Genomic DNA, 23759 nt, shown 5'->3' with positions numbered 1-23759 from the left:
GGTTGGTATCCTGCTCAGGGATATTTGGCATGCAGACTGGAGCAGCCGGGGATTGAACCACCAACCTTCCGATTAGGAGACCCACTCTTAACACAGCTGTGATTACCTGCGGCCAGGTAATCACAGACTGCCATGAAACCAACAGAAACCAACAGAAGTCACTAACAGCCCGCCGTCCACAAAGGCGTGGTTTATGTGTCTGATTCATATTTATGGCCTGCAGCAACTTCCTGTCAGGAAACAGCAGAGTGTTGGACAGTTAGCTTCGAGGTGTAAGCCTGGCCCCTCTCTGGGTTTGAGGCTGGGCAGATTTGAATGTGGTGTAATTTAAGGACACAGAACATGTATGTGTGGTGTTGTTTAGTTAGAGGTGAGTAAAATGTGTGTCTGGCTCATAAACGGTGTTTCCTGAGCAGAGGTGTGAACTTTGAGCTCTCCGTGCTGAGGTCTGTCACCTGCTGTTGCGTGACGGAGGACAGCGATGACGGAGCACCTTCTGAAAATTCTCATTGTCGGTGATGGAAACGTCGGCAAGTCTTCCTTTGTTCATCGCTACGTCAGCGGACAGTTCAACAAGACCTACAAGATGACGGTGGGAGGTAGGGCTGCTTTACTCTTTTGAGTCTTTGAAACATTGGCAGGGTCTGCGTGGTGTGTTTGGGTGCCCTGAGACTTTGCATGGTCATCAGAAAACTTCAGAAGTCATGTTAGAAATAGCAGGCACTAACCTGAAACTGGTTTTTATATTGTAGAGGAGCAGACTGATGTTCATGTAAAATCTGAAGACAGATGGAATATAAAAGTGGATCCACCACTTTGGTCCTGACTGAGAAAACAAAAACCATCAGACTGTCACACAGCTCCTGCTTTGGGCTCATGTTACACCAGATCATGACTTAAAAGATCTTAACGTTTATCTGTCCCACCACGATTGTCTCGTTCCCTTCACCTCTTCCTGAATTAGAAATTTTTCAGAGAAGTCGTGTTATTCAAGGAAATTTGCTTACTGTGGGAGTTCCCTTTAAACCGTTCCTCAAGGGACCTTATATTTATTATACACACACAAAGTGGGTTTTTAATTTAATTCATTTCAACTTATATATGTCTCCCAAACTGGAAGCTGGTTCCACAGAAGAGGGGCCTGAAAACTGAAGGCTCTGCCTCCCATTCTACTTTTAAATACTCTAGGAACAACAAGTAGGCCTGCAGAGCGAGAGCGAAGTGCTCTAATAGGGTGATATGGTACTACAAGGTCATTAAGATAAGATGGGGCCTGATTATTTAAGACCTTGTATGTGAGGAGCAGGATTTTGAATTCTGGATTTAACAGGAAGCCAAAACAGGAGAAATCTGCTCTCTCTTTGTTGAAGGAGCTCTGTAACTTGTCCTCTAGCACCACCGTCAGGTCAAAATGTATTTTTCATCTCAGGACCTCGGCTGTTTTTAACTTTATGATCTAAAACTTTGTTTCTTACACAAATAGCTGGAGTTGATTTTCAGACTTTGTCCTTTGGTTTGCTTTGACTGGCGACTTCAGTCCGCCGGTCTCTACAGCTACATTTGAACCCATCACATCAGGAGCGCTCCTCCTTTTAAACCAAAGCTCCAGGAGATAATGAGGCTCACAGTCTCTCTGCACGAGTTGAATCAAATGAAGAGGAGATCACTGATTATTTCACAGCCTTCAATCTGTTTGCACGATTAGAAACTGGGGATTAGTCACTTGATTCAGACCCCAGGTGTACAAAATACTGAATGAATAATTACAGGATGAGACACGTTGTTAATTTCAATGTTTATACATACCTGGAAGCAACTGAGAATGAGTGCAGGTTCAGCTGGACGAAACCAGCTCTCACTTCTTTGCGCTTAATGAATAATTTCACAGAGGTTTCACTTCAGAAGAAGCAAAGTGAAACTTTGAGTTTATTTTCATATTTTCCTGTGTAGATGTGCCTTCAGTGGCGTTTCATTTCTCTCTTGCTGCGTCTCTAAAACAGACTGTTTCCTTCTGCAGTGGATTTCTCCGTTAAGCTGCTGCACTGGTCGGATAAAGAGAAAGTCCGACTGCAACTCTGGGACATCGCAGGTACAAAGAAAGTTTGGCTTCAGCTTTTTTAAGCTCAGTGGGTCAGCTGATGCTAAGACTGGTTAAATGACGTAAAACAAAAACTCGACTTGAGAAAAAGATTAAAACCAGCAGACATGACACGGTGTGCAGGTAGAACAACAGCAAACGTTTGAAGTTTGAGTCAGTGTGCTCTACAAGCTTCTGGAGGCTTTGGTGCACCTGTTTAGAAACTGCTTTGTCTACCTGACATAAAGGGCTGTGTTTGAACTGAACATCTTCAATCTGTTTAACAACAATACACTCAAACAAATAATGAAACAAAAAAACTAAACTGAACATTTTCAGACAGGAAGAAAACTGAAAGCAATTAAAAATAGTTCAAAATAAAATAAAAATTAAATTCAAAATATCTAACGCCTCTGCATTATTGACTGGGTCATGGATGGATGCATTGGTGACACACTGACCTTTGCCTTGTCTCTTCAGGCCAAGAGCGTTTCATATCCATGACCAGGATCTACTATAAAGGGGCGCTGGGCTGTGTGGTGATGTTTGATGTCACCAGTTCCTCCAGTTTCTCCAGCTGTCGCCACTGGAAAGAGGACCTGGACAATAAGGCCATGCTGCCCAACGGAGACTCCATCCCCTGCATCCTAGTTGCTAACAAGGTGATTGAGTGCATCCAGCTAATGAAGGATCCACCAGGAAGCTTTGAGGTTCAGGCTAATGAGCACAGGCTGCTAACATGCAGTGAGTCACCTGACTATAAACTCAGTCTTTCTGCTTCGGTCTGTTTGCAGTGCGACCTCGCTCACAGGGCTGTCTCTGCAGACACCATCGACAAGTTCAGCAAAGCCCACGGCTTCATTACATGGATGGAGACTTCAGTCAAAGACAACAAGAACGTTGGAGAAGCCACGAGGTAGGAAGAGAACATCAGAGGCAGAGCTCAGAGAATTCATTTTTAGGAATTTAGAGTTAAACCTGGACCAATCCAGTAGAATCCCACATCTCAGTTTTGTGTTATGTGCAGTTTTATTCAATAAAATGTAACATGCAAGAAGGAAATTAGCTTATGTTAGCACCTGCTGAAGCTGGAATCAACCTGAAGAGTCAGGCTACGTTCACTCTGCAGGTCTTGATGCTCAATTCAGATTTTTTGATCAAATCAGATTTTTTTGTCTGCTCGTTCACACTACAAATAAAATGTGACAGCAAACGCGCTCTAGTGTGAACGCTCAAAGCGGCCGCATGCGCAAAAGAAGACGTCACACACAACGCGCTCTGTTTAGACCCAGAGCAACAGTATGTTTGACTGATGGTCTTAATATAAAGACTTCGGACCTCATGTTTCCCAATTTTTGCTTTAAGTTATTTTGTTATTTACATAATAATGTAGATAACCTAATAATGATCCTTACTGCTGTTTTAGAGGATAGCTGCAGATTTCTGTCAGAATCTGCAGATTATACAGTACAAATAAAATGTTCACGTTGTTCCCAGCAGTTTCACTGGATGGACAGGAAGCGTTCACGATGTCTTCTCCGGCGCTGATAATTGGCGTCTGTCTTGTGTCAGTGACGTAAAAGACGGATTTAATGCGACGTGACCATCAAACAGCAGTCGCTCTCTAAAACATCAGATATGTATCGGATTCAGGACCACATACGAAAGTGACCCAGGTCGGATTTGGAAATATCGGATTTGTCACACCATGATCAGATATGGGTCGCGTAGGGTCAAAAAAATCGGATTTGATTTCGCCTGCAGTGTGAACGTAGCCATGTCTGTAGCTCCTCTGAGGTCCTCCTCCTCAATAACACCTGTGGGGGAGGGGGCGTTTCTATAACTCACCAGTTTGTATTATTAGGGGCGTGGCCTCTTTCACTGACACAGCCAGCTGTAACTGCTAGCTGTCTGCTAGCTTTTAAATAGCTAACAACTTCATATTTGCTTCCCTGGTTTAAATGGAACGACGGCTTTATTCTTTAAAGATGATGCTCTGAATGTTGGAGGGACGTCCTGCAACAGCTTGTTTTCTCCGATCATTGAAATTACTGAAGCCCAGAGCGAGCAGCTCAAAGAGTTTCTGACCAGGTCATCGTCTCGCAGGTTTTGGTGGTTTTGGCTGGAAACAGCTGAGATGTTTTTGAACATTATTGAGGTATCCAGGCCGTCTTTCCTTTGACACAAAGATCTAAGATCTAAAGCAAGAGAGAAAAAGAGTATTAAACAGAAAATTCAATCTGATCAATCAGGAAAACACATCATTAAAGCTGTGAAATCTGTGGCGTTTCAGGATGCTGGTGCAGGAGATTCTGTCGGTTCAGTCCACCATGGACCCGATTCACAGACCTGAAGTCCGAGTTTATCCTCACCCGGACTCAGAGTTCAACAGAAGCTCAGGAGGAGAACGAGGCTGCTGCTGAAACCACGAGCATCACTCGGAGCACAGCAGGAAGTACTCTTCATGTGCACGTGAAGTGTAGGACTGTGAACTGTCTCGGAGCTGATTCTGGCTCTCCCACCTTTAATAGTTTCATTTTGAGCTAAAGGTGTAAATTAAACCAAGTTCAAATAAAGATCCGGGCCTCGCCTAAAGCGAGAAGCAACACTAAGGACAAACACGGGTATATGTTTCACTGCTGTGATCAGAAACAGGTGAGACACGTTAAAGGTCCGATGACGTGACGCCGAGTGGGGAGCACAGGAAAGGTGCTGGAGACAATGGTGAACAGGAAAAGCTTTTCAAACACACAGCACATGACCTTAGCATGTTTAGCGGTTTGTACGCTGCACCCTGATGAGAACAAACCAGCCTCACACAGCAGAAACACAGTCGAGGCTTCTGCCACAACTTCACCTACATCCAAGGTGCCCAGAGAAGGAAACTAAGAGATTGAAGCTCCAGAAACACTCACATACATTCATATTAAACACCTTCGTCAATTAACTTTATTCATTTCAGCTTCGTCAGTCCTGATCCACATGAGTTTGAGAGTCCTGGGTGGGGACCCAAACCTGATCTTTGACTAAACCTCTGGAGAGTAAAAGAAGTCGAAGAAAAGAAGTGAAATGATGATGACATACTAAATAATGAATGACACACACCTCCAGCCTCCAGCAGAGGCACACGAGCTAACAAAAGAAAAGGTCTGGTTCAAACCTTTTAAACTGAAAAGGTTAAATTCGTGTTTGGGAATCAGCAGGTGTGCCACCCAGGTAAGCAATGCGAAGCAGAGGCTGAACACGGAAAGGTGGCGTTCAGCGTAGGCGTGGGGACCAGAAGGAGCACATGGAAGGTGAGTGTATCGTGAGAGAACGAGGTGCAGAGCGTGCTCGGTGCAGCCGTCCATCATCTCCCATCACGCTGAGTCGTCCCGACACGTGGCGTTCCCGTGCTGGCGGCGAGGCGTGTGTGAGTGGGTGCTGCACAGCATCAGTGGGACATGCACGGGAGCTCCGACCTGCTGCGAGAAATTCTGCTTTGAATTTTTACACTTTTACTCTTGCTGACAGTTTTTAGCTTCTTTTATTTTTCAGGTTGTCTCCTTGTTTCATTACCTGTTTTACTCTGGCAGTTACCTTCCCTCTGCGTTTCAGTTTGTTTACTTCCTGCCTCTGTCTGTTTCCCTCCTCCTGTGTTTCCCTTCTGTTTCTCAGTGCCTCAGGTTGATTCCTTTGAGCTTATTTGGACTTTCTGGGGGTTTCCAGGATAACCAGCATGCTTTGTGTATTTCCTTTTGCCTGACCTGATGTCATCTGCATTTGTATCCAGTTGTAGCACAGAAACATTTTTCAAAGAAGGCCTTCGGACTGTTTTTCTAGATCTGATTAATAAACATGCTAAAAAGTCAAATACCATCTTATGATTACCCAACTAAGTAAAGTAAAGATAATCAGGCTTATCCTCCCAGGGTGTCATTTGTTTCAGTGAGAGCCAGAGAAACCTGAGAAATTCTTAGCTTGGATTTGGAGCAGGTTCATAAAATGGTCATATTAAGCTTTGGTAAAATTACTTTAATCCCCCAAACAATTGCAGTGAGTAATATCAGGAAACCACAGCCACGTGATCAATAAACTACTTCAGCTTCAAAGAGACCCTCACCACCTCACGCTGTTGTAGTCCATCTGAATTTATGCATAAAGTCAATGTAAATTTCCCCGATGAACATTGATAACATCTGAATTCATGCAGGTTAAAGTATTTCAACTTTAAGCTACTGCAAAAAATGTCCCATCAGCTGCAGGACGACCTAACTGACTCCATCGCCAGCACTCTTTGGTTCACTTTTAAACAGAGCTCAGAAAACATCCAGTGTGACGGGGCGTGGGGCGGCTGCAGCTGATACACCTGAGCTCAATCAGCTCATCACGCCTCCCCTGCATAAAAGGAGTGGACTGGGTCCAGAGTTATTGTTGTTGCCGCTGAAAAGCTGCATCGCAGGCATGTTTAGACGACAACCAGAAATAAAAGGAAACTGCTGAAAAGTGTTGAAACATGGTTGGATCCATCATGCATCTTTTACATGCAGAAAACAGAAACCCTGGAAGCTTCTATAACTTCCAGCTGTGGGACTAATACAGGCTAAAGGCTGTCTTCTCTTATCACACTGGCTGAGTGGGCTTTCAACTCAAATGAATTCTCACGTTAGGCGTGAGGACGTCATAGCGGTGAGAAAACCATTTAATTCCAGAGTCAGAATCTTTGAGATGGTTTAATTCTATCGAAGTATAAAGTTTTTCTTTCCATGTTTTTGACCTGTCTTTGGGTTTAGCTGAAGAGTCCAACAATGATCTGCTCCTTTTCCTGTATGCTTGGATCGACTGGTTTTCCATTACAATCTGGTACTACCTAACGTGTGTGGCTGTTGTCATAGCAACACGTCTCGCATGTGCGATACAACAAAGGTGGACATCAAGGTGATGATATACCTGCTGCTTGGTCGTGCGGGTCGTTTTTAGCTCCTGAACTGGGTTTCAGGTAGTTTTTAGGTTCTAAATCTGAACAGCAGTGGAAAGCGACGCAGAAGCCATAAAGGTGGAACCACAGCTATTAGCATCCTGCAGCTTTAAGATTTCATTGTTCGGCACCCCCATACTCCGGGTCGCGGAGTATGGGGGTGCCTACTGGGGTCAGCGGGGGAGGGGTCACTTGCCCCTCCCTTCCTTCCCACCCCATCTCCAGTTGCCTCCCTCTTCCCGCTCCACCACAACCACCCACACATGCAGGGCCTTGGAGTAGGGGTATGTCACCAGGGGAGGCTACCCCCCCCCCCCCCCCCCATCCCCCGTCCCCTTCTGGCTGCCTCTGCCTCAATTTTATCCCACAACTTAGACATTCACATTACTCACACTCTCATTACACATACATATAGGATCTTGGGGGTGGGCACGATACACGGAGTCCAAATTACCATCAGGGTGTACACCCCACCCCTGGCATCGTTGCCCACCTCTCAATTTTAAATACACGTAGACATTGAGGGCTAGCAGGAGGGACCATGCGCTTACCTGCTGCTCTCTGGCAGGTAGCTCCATGCCCTCCTGGGTTTTAAATGCACCTTAGAACACACATGCATCAACACTACAATGAGCGGGTGGAGGGAGGTTTGGAGTCTTCTCTCACCCCCGTTCTCTGCGACCTGCTGGAGCAGGGGGGCTAGGAGGAGGAGTTGGCCGTCCGACTGCGGTCTGGAGTGTGGAGCCTCCCTGCTGCTGCGGAGTCGGGGCGGTCTGCCTCCCCCCACCGCAGGGAAAAGGGAAACACCACCTGGGTCTGGGTGCAGTTCCCCCTCCAGGGGCAAGGGTACCTAGACCCGGTTTGTAGAGTACGCTTGGGGAGTGTGATCGTGTGTACAGCGTCTCTTTATGTCTGTCTCCACGTTGGTTGAGTGTGGAGTAAGTGCATATGAGAGCATGAGGGTGGGAATGGATGTTTGTGTCTGTGTGTGCCTGTATGTCTGTGTCTATATGTCAGGTTGGGTATCAGACGCCACCTCTCTGGGGACATCTCAGGCCCTCCAAGGTTTGGAGGCCTATCTCCCCCTACCACCACTTCCCCTGCCAGTGGCGGACTCCCTCGGGTGTCGGTGCGTTGGTGGTTCTTTGTGTCCGGGGGTGGGCGTCCAGGTACACACCGGCTCACTCCTTGGCGGCCGCTTATCGGGGCCTGGAGCCTGGGGCTCGCTCGGGCCACTTCGGAGGTGGGGTGCCCCTGGCCTCTCGGCCTGGGGCTCGGTCACTCAGGCACGGCTGGCTGCCGGCGGAGCTCACGGGCGCGTCACTGCAACTCCCCCTGGCTTCTGCTCCGCGGCTGCTGAGTGAGCCCTCATCTGGGACTCTCCTCAGCTCTTTCTGGGACAGTGGCGCGGCTGCCCCTCTGTTGGTCTTCCTTGGTCTCTTGTGTTCTGGGGGCCTCTGGATGTCTGGAGTTTTGATCTCCTCCATACCTGCTTCATGCCCTGGAGGACGGGGCTGTGGCCCCCCCACACCCTCTAACAGATCATTACATGAAGGAACCTTTTAAATACAAGCGCGTCCATGCTCACAGGTGTACACACGGGTGATCACACCCACAAACTACACCCTTTTTGGCTCCTACCTCAAAGCACACTGTGTTCTGTTGATCTTATGTGCTGCACAATAATGTTTAATATTTAGTATTTACGGTCATATTCCCATATAGGGCTTTGGAGTTGACGTCACGCCGCAATGCATTGTGGGAGCGCGGCGCCATTTTCGGGGTCTACGATCCAAACAAACTCACTGTTGGAACGGCGACGACGACAAGAAACATGTTTAAAAGCAGCTCAAAAGAAAACGGACGGTATAGAGACCGATTGCGTCCAGAGGCGAAGCAGCGGTATTTGAAAAAAAATAGAGTGCATCGCAAATCTGGACCCATACGACATACGGCAGTGGAGTAAAGACCCAGACGACCTCCCGCCACTGTCCTACCCCGATATCTTCACCTATCTTGTTTGTGGAGTAAGCGCTTACACAGCAAACCAGTTTCGTAATTACAAGTCACTGGAGGCGCACATCCAATTTACAAATGGCTGGGTGCAAGATTTGGCTATTTTCAAGCCGCCAAACTCTGAGTACGTCGTCAAAGTAAGTCAGCTGGAGTGCATCGAGTGAAATAGCCATTTTCCACCCCCCACCATAATTAATGTTACACATTTATCATTGAACTGCTAAAATATCGTTATCATATTATATGGCCATAATTGTAAAGTAGATGCAAATTAACACATTGATAATCGGGCAAATTATTAACGCCAATTTGTGTCCTCCCTGTCTCCTCCTGCGAATCTTTACATAGCACATGTGTCTGCAAAGTCACTCCATTTGATGTTTGATCGCAATTTCTATAACTTCCGAGACCACCAACGATGATATTATTCAGCTATAAAGTGTGATGTGAACATATTTAGAACTTACCGGAATGAAAATGTCTTGAGCACACCAGCTGATATCTGGAGACGTAACAGAACTTGATATCAGCTCGTCTCACGGCTGCTATCCAGGCTGGACGCCTTCGTTTGGTAACATCCGATACATGAGCTCCTTCATGTTGCTTCCAGGTTGAGAAAGCATAAAAAGACAATCCAAACTTATTCCCGTGCAGGTCGTAAGATCGAACATTGCAGCCGACCACACAGCAAGTACGAACCATGGCTATGCTTTGGCTCCTTACTTAGACCCCCAAAATGGCGGATCGGGCCAAAATCCTTTCCACGCCCACCCCCGTGACATCACGCTCCAAAGCCCTATATCATTGTGATGTTGTTTATTCTATTACTCTTGTTCTCTTCTGCTTGTTTTCTTTTTTCTTTCTCAGCAGGTGATCCAGGTGATCGATAGATGCATTTTCTTTTTTTTTTTTTCTGCTCATTCTGTTGGTTTTTGTTTTTTTGCCCTTCTCCCCCGTCCCTCTTCTCAGCTGTTTCTCTTTCCCTCTTTCTTTCTCCCCTTCTTTCCTCCAGTCAAGTCTGTCCCGTATTCAGTAAGTGAAAATAAAATAAACAATAAAAGGTGAATCAAATGGACCATTACGGCAAGGCTGGGATGGTCAGTTTGGTAAAGTAAATCCGTTGGGCATCTTTCTTTGATGCCCAACAAAGACAACAATTCTGATGCAAAAGAGCCAAACGGGACAGGCAAAAAAAAAAGAAAAAAAAATTTCATTGTTCAGACCCAGAAGATTCATTTATGTTTTCACAGTCTATTTTTTACTTCCTGTTTTATTTTGAAGGTTTGTTGTGTGGTTTTCTTCCCTCCTTTCGTCTTCCTCCTGCTCTTATTAGCGTGTGATTATTATCCTTCCTTCTGATCTTCTCCTTTGGCTCCTTTAGCTTACTGTTCCACCCTCTCTGCGGTCCTCTTTCTAAAAACAATCAAACTGCTGCAGCTTTGGTTTGTCATAAATCAGGAGGCAATGTGACGGTCTGCAGTCAGTGTGAGGTTTCTGTAACTGATTAAACACACTTTAAATGTTTCCCCGTCACTGGAGGCGTTAATATTCACCAGTGAGCTCTGAGCTCAGAGCTGGAAACCCTCAGAGAGGAGGCCGAATGTTGGACAGATGGAGCTCCTGTCTGTGTGTCAGCCTGTCATGGCCACCCCACAGCTCACAGCAGGGGGGGGGCAGTACCAGGCTCCTCAGAGGGGCTCTTTAGCCGTTAATGGACACAGTGTTGAGAGCGCTTTTCTCCTCCTCTCACTGAGGGGGCCCTGCTAAAGATGCTTTCGCCCATTTTACATGGTCGCAGAGGATTCATCATGGCTTCATGGACAGGTCGCCTCGCCCCACATATTCAGGTGGCTGGGCTGCAGGAGGCTTCTGAGAGCCCCAAATACTGGAGCTGATAATTATGGCCTATATTGTGCAGTGACCCGGCCCAATGCACTGAATGCACAGGTGTCATCCTGCTCATCGTCACATGACAAGGTGTATGTAAACAAGCCCACACAGGCAGCAGACTGCAGCTGAAGTACAGTTTATTAGAGGGTTATAGAGGCTGCAGTGCACACATCTGGGGCTTTATGCATTAGCAGCAACGATTTCTGGCACAACTTCAGCTACTTCCAAGGTGCATGGAGAGGATGAAAGAATTCACAATGCAAGAACTCCAGCAACACTTAAGGGAAGATGAACAACTTTAATAATTGACCAACGCGTTTCAGTTTGTGGCTGTTACGGGTTCGGAAAAGTTCAGTCAAACAATGGTTTATTGAGTACACGCGTGGGAAGATGTATACTGCAACACCAGCATCGATCTTCCCCGAACAGCTCAATTCAGAATGGTTTCATTCATCAGGGTTACGCCCCTTCATGCGTCACAAATGAACATGATATGCATCAGTTACCAGAGGTGTGGACTCGAGTCACATGACTTGGACTCGAGTCAGACTCGAGTCATTAATTTTATGACTTTAGACTTGACTTGAAAAAATGTTGTAAGACTGTGACTTGACTTGGACTTTTACACCAATGACTTGGGACTTGAATTGGACTTGAACCGGTTTACTTGAAAAGACTTGATATTTTACCCCAAATATAAAATTTAGCATGCATATTATATAGAGATTGAAAATGTGACGTCATTCACGGGTAGAACCGCAAAGGATTCTGGGAACTCGTGGCAAGCGGTACTAGCGCACGCAGGCTTTCAATTGAAATCAGTTATACAGCGATAAAAAGAAACACAAAAATGTCAAGAAGCTGTTGTATTATTAACTGCAATAGCCGGTCGCATGACAGCCACGGGAAGCCGACGGGTAAAGAGATCGGTTGTTATCGGATTACGTCGTTGAAGAGAAATTGTTCGAGCCATGTTTCCGAAGTGACAAAGACGCGACGGATGGTCTGGATTGCAGCCATTCAAAGATCAAATATAACGTCCCAGAACCCTCCAGCTCACAGGTTAGTCTGCTCCAAGCATTTACACGAAGGTCAGTGTTTTTTAGTAGTTAATACGTCATTTTCATAACATAATTAGTGATATAGGTTACAAGCAAGTCTGGCGCTGAACAGAAATTGTCGCGCTATGCTCCTTTAATTATTGTGCATAAATAGTGAATTGTCCTGACACAATATTGCGTTTCGCTTCTGTTATTATGGTACATTGACAAAAACATATACTTTTATTCACAGGATAAAACAGGTTTTTTGTATCACTAATTGCCCAGTACGATTACAGCATACAATATTATTGTCACTGCTACATTTCTGTGATGCTACCAGAAATTATTTCCACTACTAATTAATTACCGTTGAGCTCAAAGGTCCTATTAATAAACGGTTAACGAATGTGTATTTATGACGACGATTTGTGAGACTGGTAAACTTATGATATGTACGATGGTCTTTACTTTCTACACGGTGCATTTCAAGGTCCTGCACCCATCCGTCGGTAAACTGTACCTGGGCTTGTTGCAGTGACCGGAAGTTACTAAACTTCATGAGTGTATGCGCTCACTCCAAGAACCGTATGATTATAAATATGCATATAAATATGCTAAGATGAGATAGCTGACTTCATCTAACTAGCAAATGTTGTCCAGGCTACGTTGGTGATACAGTTTTTTTAATGTGTATGATATTTTTGTCATGCGATTTTAAAGCCGGTCCTACAACCGCATCCAAGAATAACATGCAGCTTATCTCAGAACTGTCGGTGAAAATTATTCTTGGAGCTAGGTTTAATTGAGCTGCATTTTAAAGAGGTGCAATTTCACAATTTGTGTATATTTTCTAAGTTCACTATTTTGTCATGTGTTGAGAAAAACACAGATTAAAAAATTACATGGTCTAATATTTACATTTAGCATAACTGCAACATGCTTTTTTTCGTTTTTTTTTTTAAAGACTCGAAAGGACTTGAAATTCAAAGTTTCAGACTTGTGACTTGACTCGGACTTTTACACCAGTGACTTGAGACTCGACTCTGACTTGCCTGACATTACTTGAGACTTACTTGAGACTTGCAAAACAATGACTTGGTCCCACCTCTGTCAGTTACAGTAAATGGTCAATCTTAAACCCCTAAAATTAGACAAAGAAGTTCCTTTTTCTATCACACCTTCCAAACAAGGCAATAAGTTGCAAGCCTAAATGGTCCCTGAGGGCTTGTCCTTTTCTTGACTTGTCTTCTGTCACCTGTTACAGGAAACAGAAAAAAATTCAAATTAACCAATCAAAACTTCATAGATAGATCAGCTGACATATAACAGGTAGGTATTGGTTAATTGGTTAATAGTAAATACTGGACTAGATCATTAATGATGAGGGCAAGGGGAGGAGACATGACCCCCACCTATCTCAAAAAAACACATGCGCAAAATACATAATAATACTATGACTGTACAAAAGAAAAGGGGGGGGGGGGGGGGGGGACAAAGGGCAGTATTTAATAATAAAAGGAGGTTGGGCCAGCAGTTGAATTAAAAACAAGAGGACATCATCACATGGGAACATATTTGTTAAAAGGTCCTAATTTATGTCTCTAAAATGTAGACTTAAGATGAGATGTAGATGCTACTCCTTCTTTGGCTGAAAAAATAAATACAATTAATTAAATAAACATTACCCGTGTGAGAACAATTTAACTGATAAAATTAGAATAAAAACATAAAAAATAAAAAAGGTTCAGTTCACAAAAACTCATTGATAGAAAAGTCCTCATTCATACCTCTGGGGTGCAGACTCTTAAAGTGGAGCATGCAAAATGCTTCTCTTTTTGTCTGGATAAAATTAATATGACCACCTCTTTGGTTTAGTTTAATGGCTTCAATGCCTAGAAAAAATAATGGGGAATATGGATGTTTATCATTGGAGCGTCTTGCAACAGGGCTGGTTCGATCACTCCTCTTGATCGAACTTTTGTGTTCATTAATTCGATCTTTCAGCGGGCGCGATGTTTCTCCTGTGTATATTTTATTGCACGGGCACTGTATCATGTAGATTACATTTTTTTTTGTGATTAATATTTTATTGTACTTTTAGAACACTACAGTCCACTGCGGAGACAGATTACATCACATAAAAAAACATCAGCATAGCAGCAGAACAGTAGAGAATACCAAACCAAAATGAGGGGGGCAAACAAAGCAAGAGATAAACAAAAGCATGGAAAAAAAAAACAACAACAACAACAAACAAAAAAAAAAACACGAAAGGAACAAAACAAAAACAGCCAGCCTTTGACTATGTGGGTCTTACTGCATGCCACACTCTGACATCCCTGAGAGTGCTTCATCAGAATTCCAATGACTGTCCCACTCTAGGGTCTAGTCTGTTCGTTTTATTCTGGACAGATATGGATCCCACTTCAGATGGAAACTCTCCACTTTATTCAGGAGCCTGTATGAGAGTTGTTCTAGTGCAGCAAGTCTCCCTAGTTGAATATGCCATACAGAGACAGGTGGGGTGGAAGGGGCCTTCCACTGGGAGATAATGAGTTTACGCCCCAGCATCAATGCAGCCTTAGGTGGAGCATAGTTAAGGAGTGATGGGTCTCCCAAAACAAATAGTCTTGGTGAAAAAGGAATATCCCATCGTATGGTTGATTTGATAAAGTCATGTATCTCAGTCCAAAAGATTTGGGTTTTAGGACAGCTCCAAATCATATGGGTCAATGTGCCTACCCCAGTCTGACATCTCCAGCATTCAGGGGACTGAATGAGGTTCGCCCTATACAGTCTGTGTGGCGACCAGTAAATTCGGTGTAGTAATTTAAATTGGATTAGTCTCGTTCTAAGTTCCCTGGACACCTTTTTACTATTCTGCAACATTGCAGTCCATTCCTGATCTGTAAAAGCCACACCAAGGTCAGATTCCCAAGCTAACCGGAGGGCAGGTAGTCCTTTACTCGTGCCCGTAACAAGCATTGAGTAATATTTAGAGACTTCACGACCCCCCCCCCAAAGATTTTTTTGATGTAGCTGAGATATTCAATATTTGGAGGTGGTGTGGAGGAGGAACCAAAGGTTTTGAGCAATAAGTGCCGGAGCTGCAAGTACCTCCAAAACTGACTTTATGGCAACTGAAACTGTGCTTTAAGGTCGTTGAAGGACTTGAGAATCCTCCCCTGATACAGGTCTCCGAGAACAAGTATCCCTCTCTGGACCCACAGTCTCCAGAAAAACGGAAACTTATTAATGCAGAGTTTGGGATTGAGCCATATGAAAGCCTCAGTATGAAGGTGGGAGTTAAAATTTAGTAGCAAGGCCACCTTCTTCCAGACCGTCTGCAGGAAAGAAAGAATGGGGTGGGTTTGTATATCTGGTGGGAGCTTGGTGGTTAAAATGTGCATCGGAGGGAGTGGTGAGCACAAAGTACTCTCCAGACTAAGCCATGGGGGGGCTCGTTCTGGAGGGAGGGCCAGTGAACCATGTGTCTCAGACTGAAAGCATAATGGTAAAATAGTAGATTTGGGACCCCCAGGCCTCCCGACTCCACTGGCTGCTGTAGCTTTTTAAGCTTTATTCTAGGGCGTCTGTTGTTCCATATGAATTGGTTGCATAATCTGTCAAATTGATGGAAATATTTTGATGGGATTTTTAGCGGGAGTGTTTGTAGTAGGTAATTAAATTTTGGAGCACAATTCATTTTGATGATGTTAACTTTACCCCAAAGGGTGAGGAACAAAGGGGACCATCTACTTATGTCGGTTCTGAACTTGTCCAATAGAGTTTCAAAACTAGCCTGAACTATGTTGTATAACAAACGGGGGAATGTAATGCCTAAGTATTTAATACCAGTCTGAGGCCAGCTGAAATCCCCCAGCTGGAACAGGGTTTTGGGGCAGAAGGCTGTCAGAGGGAGCGCTTCAGACTTTGACCAATTTACTCTATATCCTGATATATTAGAGAACCGGTTAATAATTCTTAAGAGAGCAGGTAGAGATCGTTCAGGCTGTGATATTAGGACCAGGCCGTCATCAGCATAGAGCATCAACTTGTGATTATTATTGTGGACCTGGATACCTGGAAAATCAGGGTCTCTACGTATTGTCGCTGCCAGAGGCTCTAAAGCTAAAGCAAAAAGCAGAGGACTCAGTGGGCAGTCCTGTCTTGTACCCCTGTGGAGGTCGAAGGACTGTGATATAATACGGTTCGTTAGTATTGATGCTCTCGGATTGTTGTAGAGAAGTTTGACCCACCTTATGAATTTTGGGCCAAAGCCAAATGCTTCCATTACACAAAATAGAAAACGCCACTCCACCCTGTCGAATGCTTTCTCTGCATCCAGGGAGAGGGCTATAGCTGGAGAAAAGTCCCCCGTAGGGGATTTATTCTGGGTTGCCCACATAATATCAATTAGGCGTCTAATATTATCGGCAGAGCAGCGAGTCCGAATAAAACCAACTTGGTCGGGGTGTATTAAGTAAGTCATGACCTTATCTAATCTGGTTGCTAGTAACTTGGCTAAAATTTTGCAATCGCAATTGATCAAGCTTATTGGTCTGTAACTCTTACAGTCAAGTGGGTCTTTGTTTTTCTTTAAGACAAGGGAAATAAGTGCCTCTGACAGTGTTGGTGGCAGGCTGCCCTTATCCAGGGCCTCCTCAAACATTTGCAGGAGTAAAGGGAAGAGCTCATCTGCAAAGTTCCTGTAAAACTCTGCTGTAAACCCATCCAACCCAGGGGCCTTGTCAATTGGGAGATCTTTGATTACCCTTAAGATCTCTTCCTTTGAAAATGGGGCGTCCAGGGAGTCCACCTGTGTCCTAGAGAGAGTTGGGAGGTTGAGGGGGGAGAGAAAACTGTTAATTTCTTGAGAGTCTGCTTGTATTTCTGAGGAGTAGAGTTGCATATAGAAATCTCTGAAGGCTTCATTCACTTCAGAGGGTTTTGACACCATAGTGCCATCCTGTGCTCTAATTGCTGCTATGATAGTCTGAGCTTCTTTTTGTTTAATATATCTTGCAAGCAGTTTGCCAGGTTTATCTCCATCTTCGAAGCATTTCTGCCCGAAATAGAGAAAACTCCATTTTCTGAGTCAAAATTGAGTTAAACTCATATTTAAGTCTAGTTAGGTGGGTCAGATTTGCCGAGCTCATGTCTGCCTTAAAAGCGGCTTCAGCTATGGCAATCTTCCTCTCCAGGTCTATCTGCTTGGACAGAGCAGTTCTTTTCTTATATGAGGCATGCTGGATGATGAACCCTCTAATAAAGGCTTTCAAAGCTTCCCATGCTACACCCGCACTGGGAGCTGTAGAGAGGTTAATTTCTATATAAGAATTGATCTGCTCTCTCAAGGAGTGGAAAAAGTTGGGATCATGTAAAAGGGTTGAGTTTAGCCTCCATCTGGGAGACTTGGGGGGGTACCAAATGAGCTCAGATGCAGGAGCACCGAGGCGTGGTCAGAAACGCGTATACTACCAATAGAGCAGGACATTGCTGAGGGCATGATAGAATTTGACACAAGAAAATAATCTATTCTTGACAGAGTGTTGTGGGGGGCAGAATAAAAGGTGTAATCTCTGGTGGATGGGTTGAATACTCTCCATACGTCCACCAAACCCAAGGTCCTACACATTTTTATAGCGACCGAAGCTGATCTAGAGTGTCGCTGTGAGGGAGTGCTTCGATCCAGTATATCATCCATGACCAAATTGAAGTCCCCTGCTATCAGGATTGGGTAGTCGCCCATATCACTAATTTTGCATTCCAAGTTTCCAAAGAAGGTGGGGTCGTCGATGTTTGGTGCATAGACATTGCTTAAATTCATCCTATGGCCTTGAATCTCAGCCAAGAGTATCAATGTCCGCCCATCTTCATCCTTAACCATCCGGGAGCATTTAAACTGTAACTGCTTATGAATTAAAATTGCGACACCCCTACTCTGACTGCTGCCACACGAAAAGAATACCTGACCCACCCAATCACGGCAAAGTTTATCTGACTCTTGGGGAGACAAGTGAGTCTCTTGAAGAAAGACAACGTCAACTTTTTTTGATTTGATAAATGTCATGATCTTCTTTTTTTTGATTGGATGGTTAAGGCCCTTTACATTCCAGGTCATCAAAGTAAGGGCCCTTTGTTGCTTATTCGACATCATGCAATACGTATCAGACGCATAGCAGTGGGGTAACTTATTATTAGAACCAGGAGTTCAGTACCGAGTGGACAATATTTGGAAGGCTGGCTGTAAGAAAAATGGGGGGGTTTGGAAGTAAATAAAAATAACAACTGATAAACATTTAAACAGATACGTCTGGGGCAACCGAGAACACTAGTCACCCTCAGGTGGGCTATGAGCCCCAGAAAGCAAAACATAAACTTTATGGTCCGTGACTCTAACCAGTCGAACAGTCATAAACAGGACCCGTCGCCAGCAGCATTTTAAGTCGTCGTAATATGAGGAAAACAGTCATTCTGGGACTTAGCTAACTGAACAGACCTCTATGCAGGTTGGTTAGCACTGTCCCCTGACAAACTGAAAAGGGCTTCATGACAACTGAATTACTAAAAGAGGAATTTAATAGTCTTAGTGAGCTTCTCTACCAAGCAGATTGTGTTGTATTCTCAAAAGTAGCACAACTGAATAAATCAAATAAAGCTGTGAAGCCCTATAATATTGAAACTAAACAGTTAAGAGGTGCAAAGTATAGCGTGTTAATTAACGCTAGGGCGAAAAGAAAGAGAAAAAAAAAGGGTAGTGTTTAAATCCAAGCCCTGACTGTAAATAACTCAAGGTAAAGACAGAATGTAGTCCTGGGCTTTTTTGGGGTCAGTAAACTCACGTCTGCCCTCTGTCATTTCCATGCGACACGGATGCCACAGGGAATCTTTGAGTGCCTCTGAGAGACGAGCTGAGGACATGGAAAGTCTCAGTCAGTTAATAGATGCTGATTTTGCTTTCATCATGCTTTTATCAAAGATGGCGAGCACTCGCTGATTTCCACCTCTATTTGGAGCTTTGTTTCCCCCCCCAACAGATCAGACGATGACGTGCGGCCTGGCTCGCTGTGATGCTCGGAGGCAGCAGCGTGGGAGGTTCACATCGGCCCGTGTGGGCGGGCTCGCTGAGCCCCCTCGCTCTTGTCATAGTTACATCCCAGAGAGGGAGGAATGGCGAGCCTGAGTCACGATCAGGGCCTGGCTTCAGGCCACAGGAACTCCCAAAGCAGCGTCTGTTCCTCGTCTTATTTTCAGCACGCTTTTCCTCCGGTCTGTCGTCACGACCTGGCCTCAGATCTGAACATACTGGAGTCCCCGCTTTGCTGCTTCTCAGTGAGGGCGCCCATCCCACAGACATTGGCCCAGTTTTATTTATACAGCACCAGGAGACTGGAGGTCTTCTCAGGAAGCTTTGCATTTTAAGGTAAAGATGCTGAAATATCAGACGATCTCCTACACGCAGCACAGGAAACAGCAGGAAGGAAGAACTCCTGACCAGCCCAGTGAGGTTGGTTTTCCAGTTCGTACGAAGCTCTGCGAGTGCGAGGGCCCCTGCAGGTTCCAAAGTGCTGGCTGAGCAAAGTTCTTCAGGCGGCCTCTGAGAGGACTGAGAAAACACAAGACTCAAAAACTCCCTCAGCTGTCGAGCTTTTATTCTGAATATCTGAATCCTGCTGTGCTCTCTCGTTAGCCTTACCTGCAAACAGGTGTACGTTTTCAAATTACACCAGGGATATCAACTCATTTGGCTCAAAACATGCCAGTTAACCTAACCAGTGGCTTATTCCTGTGAAGGGCTGCCTACCTGTCCAGGTTGAAGGAGGTGGAGCGCAATCACGCCTTGCGGCCTTAAAGTCTGTGCTCTCTCTGCTGTTGTGTTGTCGGGCTGTGAGCTGCAAAGCTACAGCCGGCTGTGTGCTTACAGCAACCGTGTGTGAAAAGTGGTCATCAAAGAGATGCTGAAAAGCGCGTTCATGGAAACATCGTCGGGTCTGCTGTGATATGTTTACAATAAGACTTATGGTCCCGAACCTCTGCGCACAGCGTCTGCAGGTCGGGGCTTTCATCTTTATGCAGGACTGTAAGCTGTCATCTGTGAGGCGTGAGCGGTGTTTGTTTTTAACATAGTTCACGGTGGAGAACAGCTGCCGACATAATGTGGATCCGAAGATCCATAACTGGCCTACCTGGGGTCGAAAGTCTCGATAAATGCGCGGCGTTTCTGCGGGTATACCGGTGTTGTGCCAAAAAGTGATTGTCTGCCAAAAACTGATTTCCGGTATTTGCCAAAAACTGATTGCTCGTATTTAAACTGCTATAAGTAACTTGTTGGGCTATAATATGTGAAACATATGTCAAATGCATCCCTCACGGATGACATAAAGTCATCTTGAGCCACAAACAACATTTGTGTAACAAGGTAGTCGCAATCAGTTTTTGGCAGTGACTTTTATATAACCTTTATTTATGCAGTTAAAAAATCTCATTAACATTAAAAATGTCTTTTGTAAGAGTAAGTTGGCCAAGAGGACAGAAGAAATGGCAGCAAATATTACAATAGTTCAGTAAAAATATTTGAAGTGGGGATAAAGGACCGGATTGGTTATAATGTAAGTACAACAACACAGAGTTGTAAAGATACTTGAAAAACGGATAATTTTTTAATTCTATATAAAACCTCTTTGTAAACCCTGTTCACCGAAGTCTATTTACGAACATACGTAAAGATATTACACATAAAAAACACACAGAAACATTGGAAATCAGTTTTTGGCACAACACCGGCTTCCGCAAGCGTGACGCTTATTTTGAGCGATGAAAAAATAATAAGATATAATTTTATTTTTATATTTCAAAATCACAATAATCTTCCAATTTAGAACTACAAGTTAAAAAAGAACTAAACACAAATAAAAGACACTTCAGCTAAATACTTCTAATTTATTTTCCCAAACCACCCGGAACCGCAGCATAAGGACTAAAGAACCGCAGGTTGCCGACCCCTGGTCTAACCCCTGCGAGTCATCGTACAGTTTGAGGAGGAGCTGATTAACGCGACTGAAAAAATCGCACAGTGGCTGTGTCCCAATTCAGGGTCTGCACGCTTGAAGTATGCATTTTGAGTGCGGTTACGTCACCGCCACGCGACGACGGCTGTCCCAATTTGAAGTGTACTCCAAATGCGCCGTCGATTTCCCCAAATATCAATCGTGGTCCGGTGCACGCTTCGTGGTCCCATATATCCCACAATTCATAGCGCGGCGGTGGGTGCGGATAATTTTGCCGCAAAATACGGCAGAAGGGAGCGGCCGAAGAGGGTTTTTTTGTTTTTTCAAAACTTTATTGAAATTATAAAGCAAACAGTCAGTCATTCCAGTTCAGTTTGTACAGTAGACATACAAGGCAAATAAGAGTAACAATATACAGCACAATGAAATAAGAAGGATAAATAAATAAAGGATAGAAAAGAAAAAAAAGGGGGGGGATGTGACAGACTTCATAACAACTTTGTACTTGAAAATTGTGACAGCTCATTCATTAAACATTTCTGAATGAATTTCAATCAATGATAAACCTTTTTTATTGGAAGTTAATTTAATAGAGTTTAAGTAATATTCAATTTCAATCAAAGACAAATTAAATGATGGGGTTGAGTTTTGAAATTGACATTTATGTATGTGGAAGTTCCCTAATAAGATGGAGCGGCCGAAGAGTGAACTGTCAAAAGTACTGAATATGACGTCACTTATTTATGTGCGAATGTTTAATAATTAAAGTCAGTCATATATCCACAAACACAACAAGCTGAAAGTCAGTGATTTTATATATATATATATATATATATATATATATATATGCAGCTGGATAGCGTAGTGGTTAAACTACACGCCTTTGGAACAGAGGATCGCAAGTTCGATTCCTGCCTGGGGCGTCTGTATCCAGTAAGGGTCCTAAGGCTAGACCCCCTATGCTAAGCAAGCCTACCGCAGACATGAGCGAGACAGATAAATATGAAGGCATGCCGGCTCGGACGTCGCCCGGATCAACAAGGTCCGCGTCAGGTGTTGAGGAACCAGGGCACCCTGACGAAAAGTGGGCTACTGGAACAAGAAGGCATCGGTGGGCAAGGGACGAAAACAGGGCGTTGTTGGAATGCTACTACGCAAGTAACCCTGGCGGAAGGGGCTACATGAATAGGATGAGGGACCTATGGATTCTTCGATACCCAACATCCACAATGACGGCGAAACAACTAGTAGCTCAGTGTTCCAACATTCGAAAGAAGGGACTGCTCTCACAGCTAGAGATTGACGAGGTACAACACAAATGCTACGGCAAGGAGGAGTCAGGACGCCAGGTCAGGGGGGAGATATCATCACCCCCACCCGAGATTGGGTACATAGCCCCAAGTGCGATAGGAGAAGGATCGTTGAGTGCGAGAGGAACTGACCTGAAAAATAGGATCATGGCCAAGCTTGAAACCTGGATCCCCCGTAGCCGGTTACCAAGATTACGTGAAGTACCCTCAGAAGGTCTGCTAGATGATGTTAATGCAGCACTACGGGCAATACCTACAACCACGATTACCGACACTAACAAGCTGATCTACAATACGGCAGCAGTGATCAGTGAGATGCTTGGCTACAAGTTGAACAGCCACAAGGGGCAGTACCCTCCATGGAGAAGGAGGCTAGAGGGCAAGATCAAAGTAGCACGGAGGGAGGTTAGCCAACTAACGGAGTTGCAGAAAGGTGCGACAAATAAGGTGCCTAAGAAATACAGCAAGCTGTCCATACCTGAGGCCTTGGAAACTGCCAAGCAAAGACTCACAGCCTTGGCCAGCCGCTTGAGGAGGTACACCAGAGAGATAGAAGGCAGGAGAATAAACCAGCTGTTCTCCACAGAACCAGCAAAGGTGTACTCTCAGTGGCAAGGGAACAATAAGAGAACACCACCACCAAGGCTGGAGACGGAGCAATACTGGAAGAGCATATGGGAGAAGGATGCAACCCATAACGGCAATGCTCAGTGGCTAGTGGATCTGAGGGCAGACCACAGCGACCTCCCTGAACAGGGTCCAGTAACCATCACAGTGGCAGATATCCAAGAAAGGGTCTCCAGTATGAAGAGTTGGACAGCACCAGGGCCCGACATGGTTCACGCCTACTGGCTGAAGAAGCTGACTGCACTCCACGAGCGTCTGGCAGCACAAATGAACCAGCTGCTAGTTAACAAGAGACACCCGGAATGGCTAACTGAAGGCCGGACGGTCCTGATCCCCAAGGACCCCAAGAAGGGACCGGTCCCCTCCAACTACCGACCAATAACCTGCCTCAGTACTACATGGAAGCTCCTGTCAGGCATCATATCGGCTAAGATGAACAGGCACATGGGTCAATACATGAGCGGGACACAGAAAGGAATTGGCAAGAATACCAGAGGCGCAAAACACCAGCTACTGGTAGACAGAACAATCAGCCGAGACTGCAAGACCAGACTGACCAACCTGTGCACTGCCTGGATTGATTACAAGAAGGCCTATGACTCAATGCCCCACAGCTGGATACTGGAATGCCTAGAATTGTACAAGATCAATGGGACCCTAAGAGCCTTCATCAGGAACTCAATGGGGATGTGGCGTACAACACTAGAGGCCAACTCCAAGCCCATAGCACAAGTTACCATCAAGTGCGGGATCTACCAAGGAGATGCTCTGTCCCCACTGCTGTTCTGCATAGGCCTGAACCCCCTCAGTGAGATCATTAACAAGACT

General features: G+C 44.8%; 1 protein-coding gene across 1 annotated transcript; it reads left to right on the top strand.

Moving 5' to 3' along the window:
* Positions 1 to 215: 215 nt before the first annotated feature.
* LOC146551379 (ras-related protein Rab-29-like) lies at positions 216 to 5138 on the top strand. Its single transcript, XM_085259379.1, has 5 exons — positions 216 to 599; positions 2018 to 2089; positions 2558 to 2739; positions 2872 to 2993; positions 4371 to 5138. The coding sequence occupies exons 1-5, from the start codon at positions 482 to 484 to the stop codon at positions 4498 to 4500; spliced, it is 624 nt and encodes a 207-aa protein (XP_085115505.1). The 5' UTR covers positions 216 to 481; the 3' UTR covers positions 4501 to 5138.
* The last annotated feature ends 18621 nt before the right edge of the window (positions 5139 to 23759 follow it).

This window comes from Mchenga conophoros, linkage group LG20, assembly GCF_057382185.1.
Source record: "Mchenga conophoros isolate Kocher_MC1m ecotype Shallow Benthic linkage group LG20, M_conophoros_male_GT1.1, whole genome shotgun sequence".
NCBI classification, from domain to species: Eukaryota; Metazoa; Chordata; class Actinopteri; order Cichliformes; family Cichlidae; genus Mchenga; species Mchenga conophoros.
Note: the sequence above shows the minus strand (reverse complement) of the source record. Positions and strands in the feature narration are given on the sequence as shown.